We start from the raw sequence: 18,914 nt of genomic DNA on the forward strand, positions 1-18,914 counted from the left end.
TCAGCGCTTACTTAATACAGTGTTTGACACTCTGCTTAGCTCCACTGCCCAGGTCAATTTTCCAAAAAAAACGTCCAGTCCATGTTTCCCCTCTCCTCAAGAACTTCCAGCGGTTGCCCATCCACCAGAAACTCCTTATCATTGGCTTTAAAGCCCTCAATCAGATCGCCCACTTCACTTCCCTGATCTCCTCCTACAACCCAGCCCCCACACTCCGCTCCTCTAGCACCAGCGTACTCACTGTACCTCCATCTCGCCGCCGACCCAAGCGCTTAGTAAAGTGTTCTGCACACGGTAAGCGCTCAATAAATACGATTGATTGATTGATTGACCCTTTCCCACATCCTCCTTCTGGTCTGGAACTCCATCCCTCTCCCTAGGTGCCAGACCACTGCTCTCCACACCTTCAAGGCATTATTAAGGTGACTTCTTCTCCAAGAAACCTTTCCCATTAAGCCCTTTTTTCCCCCACTCCCTCTTCCTTCTGCATCTTCTATGCAGGTGGATCTGAGACTTTTGGGCATTGGCTACTGGCCCCACCTTCAACCCCACATATCTCTAAATTATATAGTATGAATGATTTACTTCTATTCAAGGCCTGTCTCCTCCTCTAGAATGTACGCTCGCAGTAGAGAGCCAACCCGTCAACCGGCTTGGCTGTACTGTTCTATCCCAAGCGCTTAGTACACTGCTTTGCCCTCAGTAAGTGCTCGATAAATAGCACTGATTGATTGGCAAATACCATAATCGTTATTATTACAAGGTAAGCGCTCAGCCACTACATTAATAATGATCATGATGGTGACTGTAATAATGATGATGACAGTAATAATCTGGTTTCGACCCAAGAAATCAAGGGGGCACTGGGGTTTCCACTCACTTGGTTAGCGAGCTGCAGCTGTTCTTGCAGGTTCCTGAAGGTTTCTCCATCCGCGAAGGACTCGGTCTCTGAAGCCAGCCCCGTGGGAAGACCATCCAACTGCTTCTCGACGGCCTGTTTCAAGGCGCCATGCAGCCTGGAGGGACAGAGGGGTTCACAGGCCGGAGTCACCCGACTCGTCCTGGCCTATGGCCCGTGTTTCTAAGCACTTACTCCCCTCTCAGGATAACACCTGGAGAGTTTCCAGTCCTCTACCAGTCTAGGCAATGGGAGGGAGAGTCAAGCAGAGGTCTACCCATTCGATTCCCAGCTTGGGCAGTGTCTAGCGAGTGGAAGGCAATCTGCTACAAGGCAAACCTCACCCATGCTGGGCAGCAGTGGCGTGGGAGAGAGTTGAGGGTGGAGACTCGAGGTTACTGCGTGGAAGACAGCAATGGTAAACCGCTTCCAGATTTTTACCAAGAAAACTCTGTGGATCCACTACCAGAACAGTTGCAAATGGAGAGCGGGGCGTTGTGGGAGAGATGTGTTCGTACTGTCGCTATGGGTCGGAAACGACTTGACGGCTTACTAAGTGCCAGGCACTGTTCTAAGTGCTGGGGATTAGGTCAGATCCCTGTCCCACCTGGGATCTCACACATGCTCTTAATCTCCATTTTCCAGATGAGGAAACTCAGGCCCAGGGAAGTGAAGTGACCGGCCCAAGGCCACAAAGCAGACAAGTGGCGGAGTCAGGATTTGAACCCAGGTTCTCTGACTCCCAGCCCCGGCATCTTTTGGAGGTTTATCCGACTAGGTTTGGCAAACACTCTGCTGGTGGTCTGAAAGCCAGCTGGAAGAAAACTCACATGAAAATTTCTCTAACAAGGCAGTGAATGTAAAAAGTGGAATTTGGAAGATTGAGGGTTGTTGGGTTTTTTTTTCTTATAATATACATGTTTGTTGTTTTAATTACATCGTGTGCCCAGAAAGACTTTCATCATTACTTCAAAATGCTTTTGAAGTGGAAAATACTATATCTTTTTAACAAAAGTCTGAATGGCATCAGTTTCGATTTTCCAAAATAAAACTCGCCTCTCTTTTGAAAGCATGCAAATCAATTTAAATCTTAAAGGACAGTGCTCAGAAAGAGACAACTGAAGCTTTGTAGCTGTAGCAAGCCGGGTAATAATGATAATAATAATGATGGTATTTGTTAAGCGCTTACTATATGCCACGCACTGCTCTATGAGCTGGGTAATGAGCGAAAGGAAAAGCTCAAAAGAAAAACAGGGTATCCTCTGCTACTTAGGTGGAATAACTTTGTAAAATGAAAAATTTAATTCATATTTACAGCTCACAATCATTCATTGTCATGAAAGATGCGTTTTGAGGAAAAAAGATATTTAAAAATAGTTTTAAACAAGTGAACTGGAAATTGCTTTCATTTATAGATTGTGAGCCTCACAATGCACAAGAATTGAATCTAATTGTCACCTGTGTATTCTCTCCCAGGGCTTAGTACAGTGCTCTGCACACAATCGGTGCTTCATAAATGCTATTACTGTGGCCAATAGACAGCAAAGTATTAACCTGGTAAAAACTGTCTGCACGGGGTTGTCTCAAGATGATCTGATCTTGAAAAAGGTTTGGTTTTCATTCATTCATTCATTCAATCGTATTTATTGAGTGCTTACTGTGTGCAGAGCACTGTACTAAGCACTTGGAAAGTACAATTCAGCAACAGAGACAATCCCTGCCCACAATGGGCTCACAGTCTAGAAGGGGGGGAGATTTATGCCTCTTTATGCCTCCACTTGTGAGGTTTTAGAGGTTTAGAGTAGAGGTTTTATGCCTCTACTTCAGGATAGCGCTATATCCCTGAGTCTACTTTGAATCCTATGGCACGTGCCGTTTAATCTGGCCATAAATGATATTTATTGATCAGTCGATCAATAGTATCTGGCACTTACTGTATGCAGAACACTGTACTAAGTGCTTGGGAGAGTGCAACACAGCAATATCACAGAGTTGGCAGGTACGTTTCCTGCCCACAACGAGATTACAGTCTAGAGAGGGAGACAGATGTTAATATAAATGAATAAATTACCGATAAGGGCGTCAGTGCAAAGGGGCTGAGAATGGGTGAATAAAGGGTGGAAATCCAAGTGCAAGGGTGACACAGAGGGGAGTGGGAGAAGAAGTAATGAGGATTTAGTCTTTTTGAGTCTTCACCGTCTCTAACTGTTCCCTTGAATCTCTCTTTGTAGAATTATTGGCCCAGACTTTAATCGTGACTCCTTCGAACCTGTGAATCGAGTCTCGCTGCACATACAATCTCCTGTGCTGAAGAGATCTCCGTGGCTTTTCTCTCTGGGGTAAGAACTACTTCCTTCTCTTTGTCTCAGACTAGTTCCCTTCAAGGTTTGAGGGCCTAATTCACGGTTCTGAAGGGTTTTTCAATCGATCAGTGGTTTTTACTGAGCGCTGATTCGGTGCAGAGCACAACACTAAGCACTTGGGGGAGGACAGTCTGAGAGCTTTCTTTTAGCCTTCCATTTGAGAAATGGCACAGCCTCCTGTTTGCCCTTGTTACCTATGAAGTCATGTGAGAGTTGCCTAGTGGCTAGAGCCCAGGCCCGGGAGTCAGAAGGACCGGGGTTCTAATCCCGGCTCCGTCACCGGACTGCTCTGTGACCTCGGACACGTCACTGAACTTCTCTGGGCCTCAGTTCCCGCATCTGTTCAATGGGGATTCAATACCTGTTCTCCCTCCAACTCAGACTACTTAGTGAGCCCCGGATGGGGCAGGAATCATGACCCACTCCAGGGCTTAGCACAGTGCTTGGCACATAGTAACCACTTAACAAATACCACCATTACTATTATGTCACACTCCCAAGACATTTCTCTTAAGGGAAGCTGAGGTAACCCAGTCTTCTAGAAACACACATTCTCAAGCTGAACCAACTGTCAGATTGTACTTCTGACCGTTATTATGACGACTATGATCTTGTTCCTTTGGTAAATTCTAAGACACAGAAGATGGAGAGTGAAGAATCAGTCATTGATTCTCTTCCTTAATATGAGGATGTGTTAGACACGGAGATGAATTATGAATAATTTATGAATTATTATTATTATGGTGTTAAGCACTGATCATGTGTCAAGCACAGTTCAGTATTGACTGGAATCCAAAGATTTTCAATTTCTTCTTCTTATCCTATCCAACCTGATATGCTTGTATTCCCACACACTGGTAAGCCAGGTTGGCCAAAACCCCAGTGCTTAATACAGTGCTTGGTGCATAGTAAGTGCTTAACAAATATCACAATTATTATTATTACTAGATTGCAAGCTCATCTCTAGACTAAACTCATTAAGGACAGGGAATGTGTCTGCTAATTCTGTTATATTCTATCCAGCGCTTAGTATAGTGCTCTGCACATAGTAAGTGCTCAATAAATACTGTTGATTGATTACTATAGGATGAGTTAACATCCCTGAACATCTCAAGGAACGCAGACCTATTTTCAGGATTGTTGCCAAGGATGAAAGGAGTCATCCTGCCATGTAATAATAATAATTAATAATAAGGGCGGTATCTGTTAAGCACTTACTATGTGCCAAGCCCTGTTCTAAGCGCTGGGGCAGATACAAGGTAATCAAGTTGGATCCAGTCTCTGTCCCATATGGGGCTCACAGTCGTAATCCCCATTTTACATATGAGGTAACTGAGGCCCAGAGAAGTGAAATGACTTGCCCAAGGTCACACAGCAGGCAAGTGGCAGAGCCGGGATTAAGCGCTTTGTAGAAGCTAATAAGGTAAGTGCTTGACACACAATAAGCCCTTAAGAAATGCCGTAATAAGTAGCAGTAGGTGTAGCAGTAGAGTGTAAGCTCGTTGTGGGGAGGGAATGTGTCTGTTTATTGTGGTATTGTCCTCTCTCAAGCATTTAGTACAGTGCTCTGCACACTAAGTGCTCAATAAATATGATCAAGTGAATGAATGAATACTAGAAACAAAAATAGCAGGAGCATTGCTGTGTACTGTACCAGGCACTTGGGAAGGATGAGACAAAGAAATGATCTCTTCCCCTGACCCCAAGGAGCTAATGCTTTGTTTGAAAATGCAGGCCCTGACCCGGGCAATTTAATTGTTAATTTTGGGCCCCAGGTAGACCAAAACCCCCAATTTTCAGCAGTGGGGGGGGGGGGGGGGCGGGGAATAATGTCAGACCATGCCTGGGTCCTTTCTGAGAGAAGAATCGGGCTCTAAAGGACAGCGCAAGACCTCAGTTCCCTCAACTCTAAAATGGGGATTAAGACTCTGAGCACCATGTGGGACATGGACTGTGTCCAACATGACTAGCTAGTATCCACCTTGGCGCTTAGTTAAATAATAATAGTTATAGTATTTGTTAAGCGCTTACTATGTGCCAAGCACTGTTCTAAGCACTGGGGGAGATACAAGGTAATCAGGTTGTCCCACGTGGGGCTCACAGTCTTAAACCCCATTTGACAGATGAGGGAACTGAGGCCCAGAGAAGTCAAGTGACTTGCCTAAAGTCCCACAGCAGACAACTGGTGGAGCTGGGATTAGAACCCAGGTCCTTCTGATTCCCAGGCACAGGCTCTAACCATCAGGCCATGCTGCTCTGCATGCATAAACTCAGTAAAAATCTTTTAATCCCATTCATTGCCTGGAGAAGAACTGCTTAGAACAGTGCTTGGTACATAGTAAGCGCTTAACAAATAACATCATTTTACTATTACCTAGAGATTGCTTCCGGGAAAGGGTTAAGCGTTTGGGAGAATCCCAGAGATGATGAGAAAGTACAAGTGCTGATCTGATTGTTCTGGGACTATTAACGGCGGAAAAATGTGCCTCTGTCAAAGAGAAATGGAAAAGCGTAGAGGGCTAGGAGTTGGGAGAGGGTCAGGAGACAGGGCGTGAAAGGTAGCAAAGGGAAACAGAAAAAATAATGGTAATTGTGGTATTAGTTCAGCTCTTACTCTGTACTGGGCACTGTACTAAGCGCTGGGGCAGGTGGAAGCTAATCAGGTTGAACACAGTCCCTGTCCCACATGGGGCCCACAGTCTTAATCCCCATTTGACAGGTGAAGGAACTGAGACCCAAAGGAGTCAAGTGACTTGCCCAAGGTCACCCAACAGGCAGGTGGTGGAGCCGGGATTAGAACCCAGGCCCCTCTGACTCCCATGGCCGGGCTCTATCCACTACGCTGGGCTGCTTCCAGCGTGGGGAAGAAGGTGGGGCTGGGAGGAATTCCCCAAATCAGGCCCAAAGCCCGGAGGAAAACAGACAGAAAACTTGCTCAAAACCCAGGTTCACGCTGAGAAAGAAACTCAGTGTGAAGCGTCATCACTGACTAAACTTCAGATTAATTCTCATCGTTAAGAAAGGCAGGTACGTTGTGATATTCACACAAACATACATACAAATGGACACACATATACAAACTCAATCGATCAGTGGTATTTACTGAGCGCTTACTTTGTGCAGAGCACTTTACTAAACACTTTTCTTAATGGTATTGGTTAAGCGCTTACTATGTGCTGGGCATTGTACTGAATACTGGGGTAGAAACAAGATTATCAGGTTGGACACAGTCCCTGTTCCCCGTAGGGTTTACAGTATTAATCCCCATTTTATGGATGAAGGAACTGAGGCCCAGAGAAGTGAAGTGACTTGCCCAAGGTAACAGAGCGGACAAGTGGCAGAGCCGGGATTAGAGCCCAGGCTCTTTCCACTAGGTCACACGGCTTTTACACTTGGGAGAGGACAAATATAAGGGAGTTTTTTTTAACGGTATTTGGTGAGCACTTACTATGTGTCAAACACCATGCTCAGCACTGGGGTAGATAAAAGTTTATCAGAACATCAAAAGTTTATCAGTTTATCATCACAGTCCCTGTCCTGGGTATGACTCACATCTCAGTGAGTCGGAGAACACGTTTTCTGCCCAAAAAAGAGCTTACAGTCTCATCCATCCATGCCTAAATATATACACACAGACATACACATTCCCTTGAATGATTTCAACTTTTAGTTGGATGAATCCAGAACCATTTGGGACAACATGTTTTAGTGGCTTCCGAATGTACAACCACACTAACTGTACCTTGGTTTCATCTAGTTCACCGCTGACCCCTCGCCCCCGTCCTGCCTCTGGCCTGGAACACCCTCCCTCCTCTTATCCCACAGGTGATGGCTCTCCCCTCTTTCATAGCCTTTTTGAAGACACATTTCCTCCGAGGCCTCATTTCCTCTTTTCCCACTCCCTTCCACATCACCCTTGCACTTGAATTTGCTCCAATTATTGGCCCCACAGTGCTTATGTCCATATCTGTCATTTGTTTATTTGTATCAATGTCTATCTTCCCCTCAAGACTGTAAGATAGTTGTGGGCAGGGTCTGTGCATACCAACTCTGTTGTATTGTGCTTAGTACAGTGCTCTGCACACAAAAATCACTCAATAAATATGACCGATGGACTGATTGATTACAGCTGGGCAAAGATTTTCCCTTTGAAATGAAGAAGAAAAATCCAGGACCGTTTCCCTGATGGTTTACCTCTCGTTTTCCTTGGTGACACACTCCAACTTGAGTCTCATCTCGCCCATCTGCGTCTGTGAGAAGAGAATGGGATAATCCGTTTTTCAGACCATGTGACTTGGATGAGGGAGTCGAATCATGTTAGACCGATCAGGGGCTGGGCACATTACCTGCCCTCAACGAGTTTACAGTCTAGAGAGCAGTATGGCTTAATGGGGAGAGCCTGGGCCTGGGAGTTGGAGGACCTGGCTTCCAATCCCGGTTCTGCCACCTGCTGCTGTGTGACCCTGGGTGAGTCGCTTCACTTCTCTGAGCCTCAGTTCCCTCACCTGTAAAATGGGGATTAAGACTGTGAGCCCCATGTGGGACCTTGGCTGTGTCTGACCTGATAAACTTGTATCCACCGAGCCCGTAGAACAGTCTTTGAAGCATAGAAAGCATTCAACAGACACCGTAGAATGATTAAAAAAAAAAAAGTGCCGGATTCAGGATTAAAACCCAGGTCCTCTGACTCCCAGGCCTGAATGCTTTCCACTAGACCACACTGCTTCTCGTGCTGTTTTCCTGCTAGAGAGGAGAGTGTGTATTGTGGCACAGCCAGAGACTCTTACCTGATAATATTCCAGTTGACCATTCATCTCTTCCAGATGTGCATCATACTCTTCAATGAGGGGAGCCAAAAACCTAGACACAAGTCAGTCAGTCATTCCTATTTATTGAGTGCTTACGATGTGCTGGGAACTGTACTAACCGCTTGGGAGAGTACAACAGAACAATAAACAGGCACATACCCTGCCCACAATGAACGTCCAGTCTTGAGGGGGACCAACTGTCTAAGACAAGCTCGCCTTAATGTCAGCTATCAGCTCCTCAACGGGAGGGAATCTTCCTGCAAACTCTCCATCCCTCCCCTGAGAGCTCAGTACAGTGCTAAGCCCATGACTGGTGCTCAATACAAGCCACTGACGGATTGATGATTGTTCAAATGGACAGTGGACTTGTCGGTGAACCATTCCACTTTTTACAAGTTAAATCCATTTTCTCCAAAAGTGTGAGTCTTCCTTTTTAAGTCCATTTTCAACTCTCTATCTTTAAAGAATGATGCTTCCAAATAAGGATAAAATCACACTCTGAATATTGATTTGCTCAGATTTAACGACTGGTTCGGTTGGAAAGTCGTCCATCGGCTTTCTGTTTTCTCACGCACACTTCTACATGTTTACCCCTCTTCTCTATCCCTTCTCTCCAACTTTTTCAACTTTCTTTACTTTCCAAATTCCACACCCTCCTAAAATCTTTGCGACCTGCTACCCAAAGTGACTTTCTGTGAATTTTCTTTAGTTTTCGATTGAGTTAAACGTGTGTATTGGGACTTTATAATCATGTACCTGCTTTTATTTTTTTAATGTATTTGATACAGTGCCTGGTACGTAGTAAGCGCTTAACAAATACCACAACTATTATCTGTTGAATGCTTACTATGTGCCAGGCACTGAATAAGGGCTGGGGTAGATGAAGCTAGTCAGGTTGTCCCACATGGGGCTCACAATCTTAATCCCCATTTTCTAGCTGAGGTACCATTTTCCCTTTGTCTTCCTGCTGGATTATTAGCTCCTTTAGGAAGGGAACGTATCTTCAAACTCTGTTATAGTTTACTCTCTTACAAGCGCTTAGTACAGTGTTAGGCACATGGTAAGCACTTAATAGATATCACTGATGGATTAATTCCCATTTGCATGCAAGTTCATTCATTCATTCAATTGTATTTACCGAGTGCTTACTGTGTGCCGAGCACTGTATTATTAATACAGTGGGGAGGTTGGTATTAGAGAAACAGAGTGTATGGGCTGGATTGGAATAGGAAATCAGTGCGATAAGATGGGGGGAGAGCTGATTGAGTGCTTTAAAGCTGGTGGTAAGGAGTTTCTGTTTGATGTGGAGGTTGGGTGGGCCACCACTGGACGTTCTTGAGGAGTGGGGAAACGTGGACTGAACCTTTTTGTAGCTCCTCACCCTGGGCTTCAAGGCTGTCCATCACCTCGCCCCCTCCTACCTCACCTCCCTTCTCTCCTTCTTCAGCCCAGCCCGCACCCTCCGCTCCTCCGCCGCTAATCTCCTCGCCGTACCTCGTTCTCGCCTGTCCCGCCATCGACCCCCAGCCCACGTCATCCCCCGGGCCTGGAATGCCCCCAATCCCTCTGCCCATCCGCCAAGCTAGCTCTCTTCCTCCCTTCAAGGCCCTGCTGAGAGCTCACCTCCTCCAGGAGGCCTTCCCAGACTGAGCCCCTTCCTTCCTCTCCCCCTCGTCCCCCTCTCCATCCCCCCATCTTACCTCCTTCCCTACCCCAAAACACCTGTATATATGTATATATGTTTGTACATATTTATTACTCTATTTATTTATTTATTTATTTTACTTGTACATATCTATTCTATTTATTTTATTTTGTTAGTATGTTTGGTTTTGTTCTCTGTCTCCCCTTTTAGACTGTGAGCCCACTGTTGGGTAGGGACTGTCTCTATATATTGCCAATTTGTACTTCCCAAGCGCTTAGTACAGTGCTCTGCACATAGTAAGCGCTCAATAAATACGATTGATGATGATGATGAGGTAGAAAAACGGTCCGGGCAGCAGCGTGAAGAATGGACTGGAGTGGGGAGAGACAGAAGACATGGTCGCTGGTGCAGTATTCGGAGAGGAAAGGTTAGATTTCAGCTACGTTGTGACGGTTGAACCGATAGGATTTGGTGACAGACTGAATATGTAGGTTGAATGAGAAATGAGTTGAGGATAGCGCCAAGGTTATGGGCTTGAGAGACAGGGAGGATGATGGTGTTGTCCACAGGAATGGGCAAGTCACGGGGAGGACAGGGTTTGTGTGGAGACATGAGGAGTTCTGTTTTGGACAGTATGAGTTTCAGGAACCTACAACTCTATCATTCTCACCCATGGGCTTGGTACATGGGCCTCCACAGAGTAAGTGTTCAATAAATACGACTGATTGAGCTTGACAGCTTGCCAAGTGGGGAATTACACAATCAAGTGCTTAGTACAGTGCTCTGCACACAGTAAGCACTCAATAAATATGATTGAATGAAATGCAAATTCAGAGTTAGGGATATCAACTTGATCCCTAGCTTGGAATTTTCTTTAGAGCAAAAGCGATTATCAGATTTCAGTTGACCAAGGAATGCCTAAATGACATAAATTTCTCATCAGTATTTGACAAGAAATTAAAAATAAGAGATGGCTTTTCTTACTGTTCAGTCTTGCCCTGTGGGAAAAAAATCTTCTTTGATGCCACACAGTGTCTAAGAAATTGGGGAAATGATATGTTTGATTAATTAGACTCACCTGCTATCGGCTGTGAAGTTCTCCATAGTGCTGTCTTCAACTTCTTTGGAGACACCTGAAAAGGGCAGAGATTTTACACTTTCAAATCAATCGATGGTATTTATTGTGCGTTTCGTATGGTGAGCTGCTTTAGGTGGCGTACTCCCGTCATCTTGCACTTAACGTGTCTAAAACAGAACTCTTTATCTTCCCACCCAAACCCTGTCCTCCCCGTAACTGTCCCATCGCTGAAGACGGCACTGCCATCCTTCCTTTCTCACAAGCCCGTAACCTTGGTGTTACCCTCTTACTCTCCTCTCTCGTTCAACCCAGAGATTCAATCCATCACTAAATCCTGTCGGTTCCACCTTCACAACATCGCTAAAATCCGCCCTTTCTTCTACATCCAAACCTGCTGCCACCTTAATCCAGTCCCACCTTGATTACTGTATCAGCCTCCTTGCTGACCTCCCTGCCTCCTGTCTCTGCCCACTCCAATCCATATTTCACTCTGCTGCCCAGCTCATTTTTCTACAAAAACGTTCAGGCCGTGTTTCCCCTTTCTTCGGGAAACTCCAGTGGTTGCCCATCCACCTCCACATCAAACAGAAACTCCTCACCATTGGCTTTACGGCAGGCAATCACCTTGCCCAATCCTATCTCACTTCACTACTCTCCTACTCCAGCCCAGCCTGCCCACTTTGCTACTCTAATGCTAAGCTTCTCACTCTTGTCTACCTCCCTGGAACGCCCTCCCTCCTGAAATCCTACAGAGAACGACTCTCCCCCGCTTCAAAGCCTTATTGAAGGCACATTTCCTCCAAGAGGCCTTCCCTGACTAAGCCCTAATTTCCTCTTCTCCCACTCGCTTCTCTGTCTCCCTGACTTGCTCCTTTTATTCATCCTCCTCTCAGCCCCACAGCATTAACATATGTGTTTGTAATTTTATTTCCATTAATGTCTGTCTCCCCCTCTAGACTGTAAGCTTGATGTGGGTGGGAAAGTGTTGATTGTTTTATTGTCCTCTCCCAAGCACTTAGTACAGTGCACTTCACATCCTAATCGCTCAATAAATACAACAGACTGACTACTGTGTGCAGAGCACCCTACTAAGCGCTCAGGAGAGGACGATAGAGCTGAGTCTGTAGACATGTTCTTTGCCCATAACAAAGTTACAGTCTAGAAGATGAGCTTACATCGTTCCCTTATTCTCCGGCTTAGCTGTTTAGAATCTCACAAAAGGCCTTAAGAGAATAATATAAGGAGCTTTCTGTTTCCTGAAAACTATTTATGTTCTGTGAGATGCCATAATAATAATCATAATAATGATGATGATAATAATGGTATTTATTATGTGCTAATATGGGCTGAGTCCTGGGGTAATTGGTTGGACACAGTACCTGTCCAATATGAGGCTTCCAATCTAATTGGCTCACCATTGGTCAAGGAATGTGTCTACCAACTCTATTATATTGTAGTCTCCTAAGTGCTTAGTACAGTGCTTTGCACACAGTAAATGCCAAATAAATACCATTGATTTGATTGATTAGGAAACGGAGGCCTGGAAAACTTGAGGGTCTCTCTGTATGTGAATCGATCAATCAATGGTATTTATTGAGCACATATTGTGCACAGAGTACTGTATTATACGTTTGGGAGAGGACAATATAACAGAGTTGGCAGACACGTTCCCTGCCTATATCTCTCAGGAGCGGAAGCTGGTTGCTGGGGGGCTTTTCCTGCTGCTCTTGGGTGATTTCCCTCGCCCTTTTTTTATGGTGCTTGTTACGTGCTTACTATAAGCCAGGCACTATACTAAGTGCTGGCATAGACAGAAGCTAATCGGTTTGGACATAGTCCGTGTCCACATGGGACTTAGTCTTAATTCCCATTTTACAGATGAGGCAACCGAGGCCCAGAAAAACGACTGACTTGACCAAGGTCACACAGCAGAAAAGTGGCGGAGCCGGGATTAGAATCCAGGTCCTGCAGACTCCCAGCTCGGAGGACTCTATCCATTAGGATATGCTGCCGTAAAGGTAAATGTAAATTCCTAATTTTCATAATTGTGCTCATCATAAAGTACATTTCACTGTTTTGAACTAACACCGTTGCTAGAAAAGGATCTACAGTTCAAGTGAGTTCGTTTTTCTTATTTTTTTTCTTTTGTTCTTCAAGTACTGGATTTTAAAAGGGACTGATTTATATGTAAATGATGCCTTAGCTTATTAGTAACTTCATCTCATTTTGCCACAAAAACTAGCTTCGCTCAACTAATCTTTGGAATCAGATAATAATAATAATGATGGTATTTGTTAAGCACTTACTATGTGCAAAGCACTGTTCTAAGCACTGGGGAGGTTACAAGGTGATCAGGTTGTCCCACGGGGGCTCACAGTTTTTAATCCCCATTTTTCAGATGAGGTACCTGAAGCATAGAGAAGTTGTGACTTGCCCAAAGTCACACAGCTGACAGTTGGCAGAGCTGGGATTTGAACCCATGACCTCTGACTCCAAAGCCCGGGCTCTTTCCACTAAGCCACGCTGCTTCTCCAGAACCGATAAATCAGATAATTTCGTTTGCCATCTTTGGAGTCCTACGGATTCAGATGATTTCGTTTCTTATCTTTGGAGTCTTGTGCTGGCTCTTTTCAAAATACCATCACCGCATTTTGGCAGATCGACTGTAGTATTTATCCACGCAAAAGCGGGTTTAATTTTTAATCTTAGGGTGGACTTTAAAACATAAATCCTTTGGTTTGACTATTAAATCAGGTCCTGTTCTGCATTATAGAGGGTTATTTCATCCCCCGAAGTAGTTTAATTAGCCCTTCCAACCTGATCTTCTCCTTAAACAGATCTAGAAATGTGTGTGTGAGGGGTAGGGGGGGACAGACATGTGGTTTATATTTTAAAATCCTCTGTGGTTTCGGGCAAAAAAGCTAGATCCAATGAGAGCGAAACATCCTTTGTAAGGGTAGCATGGCCTCGTTGAAAGATCCTGGGCCTGGGACTCAGAGGACCTGAGTTCTAATCCCAGCTCTGTCACTTGTCAGTCAGTCACTTGTATTTATTGAGCGCTTACTGTCCCCTGAGCACTGTACTTGGGAAAGTGCAGTACAGCAAGAAACAGACACATTCCCTGCCCACAGTGACCTCACAGTCTAGCAGGGGAGACACACATTAAATGACAGAAATGAACATAAGTTGGTGTAGGGTTGGGAGGGAGGACGAATAAAGGGAGCAAGTCAGGGCGACGCAGACGGGAGTAGGAGAAGAGGAAAGGAGGGCTCAGTCAGGGAAGGCCTCTTGTCGACTGTGTGACCTAGGGCAAATCCCTTCATTTCTCTGGGCCTCAGTTCCCTCATCTGTAAAATGGGGATTCAATCTCTGTTCTCCCTCCTACTAAACTTTGAGCCAAAGTGTGGGAACTGATTAGCTTTTATCTACCCCAGGGCTTAAGACTGTATGTGACACGTAATAAGTGTTTAACAAATATCAATGAAAGTGAGATACAATAGAGTTGGTAGACATAATTCCTGTTCACAAGGAGTTTAGAGAGGAGGCAGTATAAGTGATTGGGTATAAGAATATCCCTCTCCAGCCTCCTGCTGAGGATTAAGACTGTGAGCCCCACGTGGGACAGGGACTGTATCCATCCTGATTAGCTTGTATCTACCCCAGCGCTTAGAACAGCACCTGACACATAGTAGGTGATTAACAAATATCATTCCAAAAAAACCCAGAACACCAGCGTTTTCTAGGGGAAAGAATCCGAACCTGGGAGTCAGAGGACCTGGGTTCTAATAATAATAATAATAATAATAATGGCATTTATTAAGCGCTTACTATGTGCAAAGCACTGTTCTAAGCACTGGGGGGATACAAAGTGATCAGGTTGCCCCACGAGGGGCTCACAGTCAGTCCCCATTTTACAGATGAGGTAACTGAGGCACAGAGAAGTTAAGTGACTTGCCCAAGGTCACACAGCTGGCAATTGGTGGAGCCAGGATTTGAACCCATGACCACTGACTCCAAAGCCCGTACTCTTTCCGCTGAGCCACGCTGCTTCTCATAATGATGGCATTTATTAAGCGCTTACTATGTGCAAAGCCCTGTTCTAAGCACTGGGGAGGTTACAAGGTGATCAGGTTGTCCCACATGGGTCTCACAGTCTTAATCCCCATTTTACAGATGAGATAACTGAGGCATAGAGAAGTTAAGTGACTTGCCCAAAGTCACACAGCTGACAAGTGGCGGAGCTGGGGCTTGAGCCCATGACCTCTGACTGCAAAGCCCGGGCTCTTTCTACTGAGCCAAGCTGCTAATCCCTCCACTTGTCTGCTGTGCGACCTTGGGCAAGACACTTCCCTCAGCTGGAAAATAGAGGTTAAGACTGTGAGCCCCATGTGGGCCAGGGACTGTGTCCTACCTGATTACCTTGTATACCTCGGCACTTAAAACAGTCCTTAATACACAATAAGCACTAAACAAATACCATGCTCACAGAGCTGAAATACCATTGAACCAATCCCATTAAAACAAAGGATTCATTACAATTAAACTCTTTCCAATGCCCTCCCTAGCCGTCAGCCCTAGAATTTAGATCTCATTTTCACAAAATGTGCAACTCATTATGATGAGAGGTTTCCCCAGCCGAGTCACCTTTGGCTTTTTACTTGGTGCCTACTTGTGCTGAATAATTAGGATTCCCGTCCTCGCCCTTTCTCTCCCCGTCTTCTTTATTTTAAGAACTAGAGCTTCGGGTCAGCAGTCTAATGAATCCCAGAGGGGGTCAGTTTTCTCTCACCTTTCTGATTCCACTCTTTTAATTTCCTACATATCGGACTTATCAATGTCAGTCAAGCTCTTAGTACAGTGCAGTGAGCACTCAATAAATATGACTGATAATCACTGATAGGTGGAATTCACTGAGTGCTTTTTTTATGCTATTTGTTAATAATGATAGTATTTGTTAAGCACTTACTATGTTCCAGGCACTGTACTAAGAGATTCAAGCTAATCGGGTTGGACACAGCCCCTGTCCCACATGGGCCTCACCGATTTTATCCCCATTTTCCAGGTGAGGTAACTGAGGCCCAGAGAAGGGAAGTGACTTGCCTAAAGTCACAGATAAGTGGCAGAACGAGGATTAGAACCCAGGTCCTCTGACTCCCGGGCCCTTTCCACTAATAATAATTGTGGCACTTAAGTGCTTATTATGCATCAGGTGCTGTTTTAAGCGCCGGAGCAGATACAAGCAAATCGGGTTGGACACAGTCCCCGTCCCACATGGGGCTCACAGTCTTCATCCCCATTTTACAGCCGAGGTACCTGAGGCCCAGAGAAGTGAGGTGACTTGTCCAAGGTCACAGGCAGGTGGTGGAGCCGGGATGAGAATCCAGGTCCTTCTGACCCCCATGCCCGGGCTCTAGCTCAGACCTAGATCGTGAGTTCTCATCCCGGCTCTGCCACTTGTCAGCTGTGTGACTTTGGACAAGTCACTTCACTTCTCTGGGCCTCAGTTCCCTCATCTGGAAAATGCGGACTAAGTCTGTGAGCCCGGCGTGGGACAACCTGATGACCCTGTATCTACCCCAGGGCATAAAGCAGTGCTTAGCACTTAGCAAATACCATCGTTATTATTATTATCTCAGCCTGAACCCGGTGTGGGACGATGATCTTCTGTCAATCCATCGGGGGTGTGTATTGAGTGCCTCAAGGATCTTACGGTCTAGATGTGAGGACAGACATTAATAGAAATGAGTTCTGGATATCAATCAATCATTGGTATTTATTGAGTGCTTCCCCTGTGCAGAGAGCACTGTATTAAGCGCTTGACAGAGTACGAGTCGATATACACGTTCCCTGCCCACAAGGAGCTTATGGTCTAGAGGAGGAGTCATTCATTAATAGAAATAAATGAATTCTGGATATTGATCCATCAGTGGTATTTATTGAGCGCTTACTGTGTGCAGAGTCCTGTATTAAGTGCTTTGGAAAGTAAAAGAGCGGTAGACAAATAATGAGGTTTCAGTTAGTCAATCACATTTATTGAGCGCTTACTGTTTCTGGAGCACCGTACTAAGCTCTAAGCTCTTGGGAGAGTACAGAGTAACAAGGTAACAGCTACATTCCATGCCCACAATGATCTTACAGTCTAAGGTGCTTAGCAAATACCACAATTATTATTTCAATCCCTCATAAAATCTCCCTTCCTCCCAGAAGTCTTCCCCATTTAGTTTTCACCAACCTAAGTCGAAACAACTCATTGGCTCCTCAGACCCTTGTACTTATTCTCATTCTCACCTCTGTGTGTGTATAAGTTTGTTCAATTAGCTACTTTAATTGCATTACAGGATAATATTTTAACAGCTGTTTTCCCCGATGACAGTGTAAGCTTGCCTTGGGTTTCTGTTGCACTTTCCCAAGCGCTTAGCAAAGCGCACCGTACGAGGTTTTTGACCGTCGCAGTGCTAAAAGAAGAGAAGCAGTGTAGCTCAGTGGAAAGAGCCCGGGTTTTGGAGTCAGAGGCCATGGGTTCAAATCCCGGCTCTGCCAATTGTCAGCTGTGTGACTTTGGGCAAGTCACTTAACTTCTCTGTGCCTCAGTTTCCTCATCTGTCAAATGGGGAATAAGACTGTGAGCCCCAGGTGGGACAACCTGATCACCTTGTATCTCCCCAGCGCTTAGAACAGTGCTTTGCACATAGTAAGTACCATCATTATTGTTATTATTAAAAAGTCGGCACTAAGCCACTTGGATCGCCGGAGACCCTTAAGAACCAAATCGACCGATGGAATCTATTGAGCGCTTACCGTGCGCAGAGCACTGTACGAAGCGCTTGAGAGAGGATAATAATGACAGAGTTGGTCGACACGTTCCCTGCCCACAGCGAGCTCACGGACTAGAGCGGGAGACGGACAGTAATATAAAACCGTGACAGATATGGACGGGGGTTCTGGGGGGCTGAGGGTGGGGTGAATACCAAGTGCCCAAAGGTCACAGGTCAAAATGCACAGATGACGCAGAAGGGAGAGGGAACGGGGGAAAAGAGGGCTTAATCCGGGAAGACCTCTTGGAGGAGATGCCGCCTCAGTAAGGCTGTGAAGGCGGTCCGGTGTATACGGAGGGGGAGGACGTGGACGGCGGGGAGATGGCCGAGCTGGGGGCACGATGAGGAAGCCAGGGGAGCCGACTGTGTGGGCTTGGCCGGAGGAGAGCGGGCCGTTAGCGGTCGTCTGTTTTCAGTGAGGCAGAAGGCTGGACTCAGTGACCTCTGGTGGGTCCCCATCCCCTCTGCCGTTCCTCTGATGGAGAGGAAGGAAGCGATAGAGTCTGTCTTCTAGCATGGCCATTCCGGGAGCTGGACCGCGGTAGACTCCCAACTCCTCGTGCCCATGGATTGCTCCTATACCGCATTTCCCCAAACGTTTAGTGGTAATAATAATAGTCGTTTACTACATGCCAGGTGCTGTTCATTCAATCGCATTAAGCGCAGTGCACTGTAATAAGCACCTGGGAAAGAAGGAAACAACAATAGACAGTGACATTTCCTGCCCACAACGAGTTCACGGTCTAGCTCACCCTGTTCTAAGCGCTGGGGTGGATAGTCGTTCATCACGGTGGACGCGTTTCCTGGCCCACGTGGGGCTCACATCTTAAGTAGGAGGGAGGATAATAATGACAACAACTGTGTGTTAAGCGCTTACTATGTGCCAGCTCTGGGGTAGTCAGGAGCTCATCACACTGGACAGAGTCCCTGGCCCACATAGGGTTCACAGTCTTAATCCCTATTGTACAGATGAGGGAACTGAGGCTCTGAGAAGTGAAGTGACTCGCCCAAGTCACACAGCCGACAAGTGCCTTCCTCTCCCCCTTCTCCCCGTCCCCATCCCCCCCGCCTTACCTCCTTCACCTCCCCACAGCACCTGTATAGATGTATATATGTTTGTACGTATTTATTTTATTTGCACATATTTATTCTATTTATTTTATTTTGTTAATATGTTTTGCTTTATTGTCTGTCTCCCCCTTCTAGACTGTGCGCCCGCTGCTGGGTAGGGACCATCTCTAGATGTTGCCAACTTGTACTTCCCAAGCGCTTAGTACAGTGCTCTGCACACAGTAAGCGCTCAATAA

At 45.7% G+C, this 18,914-nt stretch overlaps 1 protein-coding gene and 1 non-coding gene across 2 annotated transcripts in view; one reads left to right on the forward strand and one right to left on the reverse strand.

Annotated features, from left to right (window-relative positions):
- Positions 1-18,426, reverse strand: part of SCLT1 (sodium channel and clathrin linker 1) — a 47,761-nt gene extending 29,335 nt beyond the window's left edge. The window contains exons 1-5 of the mRNA XM_038748095.1: positions 18,360-18,426; positions 10,793-10,847; positions 8,049-8,121; positions 7,456-7,511; positions 881-1,016 (exon numbers count right to left, since the gene is read on the reverse strand). Coding sequence (XP_038604023.1) covers positions 881-1,016; positions 7,456-7,511; positions 8,049-8,121; positions 10,793-10,847; positions 18,360-18,393 — 354 coding nt within the window. The 5' untranslated portion in view covers positions 18,394-18,426. The remainder of the gene's footprint in view (positions 1-880; positions 1,017-7,455; positions 7,512-8,048; positions 8,122-10,792; positions 10,848-18,359) is intronic.
- On the forward strand, positions 1,095-1,232 carry LOC119930284. The gene has a single exon (XR_005451766.1). It is a non-coding gene; the product is annotated as a small nucleolar RNA SNORA7 (small nucleolar RNA).
- Positions 18,427-18,914: the final 488 nt, after the last annotated feature.

Source organism: Tachyglossus aculeatus, chromosome 6, assembly GCF_015852505.1.
Source record: "Tachyglossus aculeatus isolate mTacAcu1 chromosome 6, mTacAcu1.pri, whole genome shotgun sequence".
Lineage (NCBI taxonomy): Eukaryota > Metazoa > Chordata > Mammalia > Monotremata > Tachyglossidae > Tachyglossus > Tachyglossus aculeatus.